The sequence below is a fragment of the Capricornis sumatraensis genome, chromosome X (genome assembly GCF_032405125.1).
Source record: "Capricornis sumatraensis isolate serow.1 chromosome X, serow.2, whole genome shotgun sequence".
Taxonomy (NCBI): Eukaryota; Metazoa; Chordata; class Mammalia; order Artiodactyla; family Bovidae; genus Capricornis; species Capricornis sumatraensis.
Window position 1 is genome coordinate 27,639,410 of NC_091092.1, and position 3,118 is coordinate 27,642,527.

Genomic DNA, 3,118 nt, shown 5'->3' on the forward strand with positions numbered 1-3,118 from the left:
CCCTGCCAGGCTCTTCTGTCCATGGGATTCTCCAGGCAAGAACACTGGAGTGGGTTGTCATTTCCTTCTCCAGGGGATCTTCCCAACCCAGGAATCAAACCCGGGTCTCCTGCATTGCAGGCAGATTCTTTATCAACTGAGCTATGAGGGAAACCCCTAATCATCTTCCTTAAACCTACCTTAATCATAGCTGTGTCTGTGGCTCAAGAACCTTCTATGGCTCCCCACTGCTCACTGACTGAACTCCCTAACATGGGGGAGGGTGTGGGAGATGCAAGAACTACCATTTATTGAGAGAAGAAAAGAACAAAGAGGAGACTGTTAGGAGTGAAAAGGTAAAACAGCCTCCTCTTTTAAAAACCCTAAAACAATGAATTCCCAGAAATCAGCAGGTCCTTCTAGAAGAGAGCAGGATACATCTCCGAAGAGGGTAAGGCGTTCCTGGCCAATGACTGATTCACCTACTTCTTCACGTCTAGTCAGGAAAGGTTAAAGAGGAGATGAGGGCAGAGAGCTGGGTAGGGAGCCCCCGGAGGGGAAGCAGGATAATACTGTTGTTTAGTCGCTAAGTCCTGTCCAGCTCTTTTTTGACTCCATGGACTGTAGCCCACCAGGCTCCCCTGTCCATGGGACTTCGCAGGCAAGAATACTGGAGGGGGTTTTCATGCCCTCTTCCAGGGGATCTTCCCGACCCAGGGATCCAACCCACGTCTCTTACGTCTCCTGCATAAGCAGGCGGATTCTGTACCACTGAGCCATCAGGGAAGCCCTAAGCAAGGGAATAGTCCTCAGTTCCCTGAAAGGGCTCCCGCCTGGACCCTTTCCCGAGTTTCTCTGCAGGAATCCGGGGCAACCGCGGGAAGGGGTCAAGGCACAAAAGGGGAGTGCAAGGGAACCCTAGTCACACGGGGCAGCCAGGCCACCTCCCCGAATGCGAGGCGCGGGACAAAGGCGGCTCAAGGACAAAGTGCACGGAGACTTCTGAGGAGATAAGAGGGAAGGACGAAGGAAGGGGCGGGGAGCTAGCGCCCCGGAGCCTTAAAGATCACGCTCCCGGAGGCCTTGGCTGCAAGCCGAGCTCAGTTCGCCGGCGAGGGGGTTCCCTGGATCCTCTTCACCCCGGTAGCTGTGGGGATTCAGAGAACCCGGCGTTTGGAGCAGCCGGGCGGCTCCGGGCGGCTCTCGAACCCCGCTCGCAGCCCGCCCCCCGGCCCGCCCCAAGGTTGCCCTCGCCGGGCGGGAGGCGGGGCCGGCAGCTCACCTGGCCGTTTGGGGCGGGGACGCCCGAAACCTGGGGGGGACCGAGGCGGCGGCTGCACCCCGGGCGCTGGAGAGGTGCGGGGGCCGGGCCGGAGCTCCCACCCCTCCGCGTCGCCCCCACCCCCGCAACGCCCGGGCCCTCCCTCGGCTCGCTTGCGCTCTCCCTCCCTCTCCTCCCTTCCTTCGCTCCCTCCCTCCGAGCTCAATTGCTCAAGCTGCTTCCTTCCCCAAAGCCAGCGCCAGTTCCTCTCGGTGGGGCCCGGGAAGGGCAGCCGACGCTAGACATTGGGACCGCCGTGGCGGCCGGACCATGGCCGAGCCCCGAGGGGCCGCCAAGCCGGCCCCCAAGGCCTCCTTCGCACCGACCAAGCTGAGCCCGCGGAGCGCCCCGCAGCCCCGCCCCTCGAGAGTGGACGCCGGCAGCCTGAGCAGGTACCGGGGCAACGCCGCCGCCTCCAGGGAGCCCCCTTTCCTTGGCGCGCTGATGCCCTCGGGAACAGGCTCGGCGCGCCGGCGGGGAGCGCGGCTGGAGCTGCTGCGGCTGCAGGGGGCGGCTCCCGCCGGGTGGTTGTCCGAGGAGCGCCTGGAGGAGCAGTCCCCGAGCGGGCCGAACGGACTGGGCGGTAGCGGGCTGTGCCTGGAGCCCCGGGAGCACGCGTGGATACTGGCGGCCGCCGAAGGCCGCTTTGAGGCACTGCAGGAGCTGCTGGAGGCCGAGCCGGGGCTACTGCTGCGGGGAGACCCGATCACGGGCTACTCGGTGCTGCACTGGCTGGCCAAGCACGGGCGCCACGAGGAACTCATCCTAGTGCACGACTTCGCCCAGCGCCAGGGGCTGCGGCTCGACGTGAGCGCCCCGGGTAGCGGCGGCCTCACGCCCCTACACCTGGCGGCCCTGCAGGGCCACGATATGGTCATCAAGGTGCTGGTGGGCGCCTTGGGAGCTGACCCCACGCGCCGCGACCACAGCGGCCACCGGGCCTGTCACTACCTGAGGCCCGACGCGCCCTGGAGCCTGCGGGAGCTGTCGGGGGCCGAGGACTGGGAGAGGGCAGGCGGCCGAGACGGGGATCCTAACAACGCCAACAATAACAGCAGCAGCAGCGGCGCCGCCGCGTGGACGCTGAGACACGCCCCGAGTGCAATGGGCGCGCAGGTCGTGGAGAAGACGGCCAGACCGGCGGTGGCGCCAGCCAAGGGGAAAGACTCCGTGGGCAGCCGGGTGGCGCAAATTCAAGGCTTTCTCCGCCATATGTTCCCCTTCTTCCAGGACCGTTGAAGGCGACGGAGACTGGAGAGCGTGGAGGGACCCCGACGCAGCGACGAGGCCTCTGTCCCGGGTGGTCCCGCGACCTGCCCCTCCACCCCCATGGGGAGGCGCCCGGGACTCAGCTCGATCCGCAGCCATGGGCGCTGGGCCTGCCAGAAGCAGACCCCCTCGGTGTGGGTCTCCTACTACACCGGCCAAGAGACGCTGGAACCAGGCACCAAGCGGTCCTTGTGCCGAGTCCCCAAACTACAGGATTTAGGAGCTCGGGGCAGAAGCTTGGGACAAGGAAAGTTATGCTTCCAGTAGCCATTTCTTGGCAGGCAGAAGCTCTGGGTTTATTAGGAAACATTTGCTAGAAGAATGAGATAAGACTGTAAACCAGTGATCCAGAGGAAGTCTAACTGCAGGCCTGACTTAGCTATTAACAAGTTATTTTGGGGGATGAACCAGCCCTTGTCAACCTGCTCCGGAGACAAGCAGGGCTTACCGGTAGGGGACCCTTTCTAATGTATCCCCAGTGACTTCTTTAGCATATTAAAATGGAATGTTTTCCTTTCACATGATAAAGCTATCATTTGAGTGACATTT

The 3,118-nt window shown here is 62.8% G+C and overlaps 1 protein-coding gene across 1 annotated transcript; it reads left to right on the forward strand.

Annotated features, from left to right (window-relative positions):
* The first annotated feature begins 1,570 nt into the window (after positions 1–1,570).
* On the forward strand, positions 1,571–2,539 carry SOWAHD (sosondowah ankyrin repeat domain family member D). The gene has a single exon (XM_068961901.1). It carries the CDS (start codon positions 1,571–1,573, stop codon positions 2,537–2,539), a length of 969 nt encoding a protein of 322 aa, XP_068818002.1.
* The last annotated feature ends 579 nt before the right edge of the window (positions 2,540–3,118 follow it).

Bases quoted from the DNA above. Each gene is read 5' to 3' on its own strand.
- SOWAHD (XM_068961901.1), top strand. From the start codon at position 1,571: ATGGCCGAGCCCCGAGGGGCCGCCAAGCCGGCCCCCAAGGCCTCCTTC.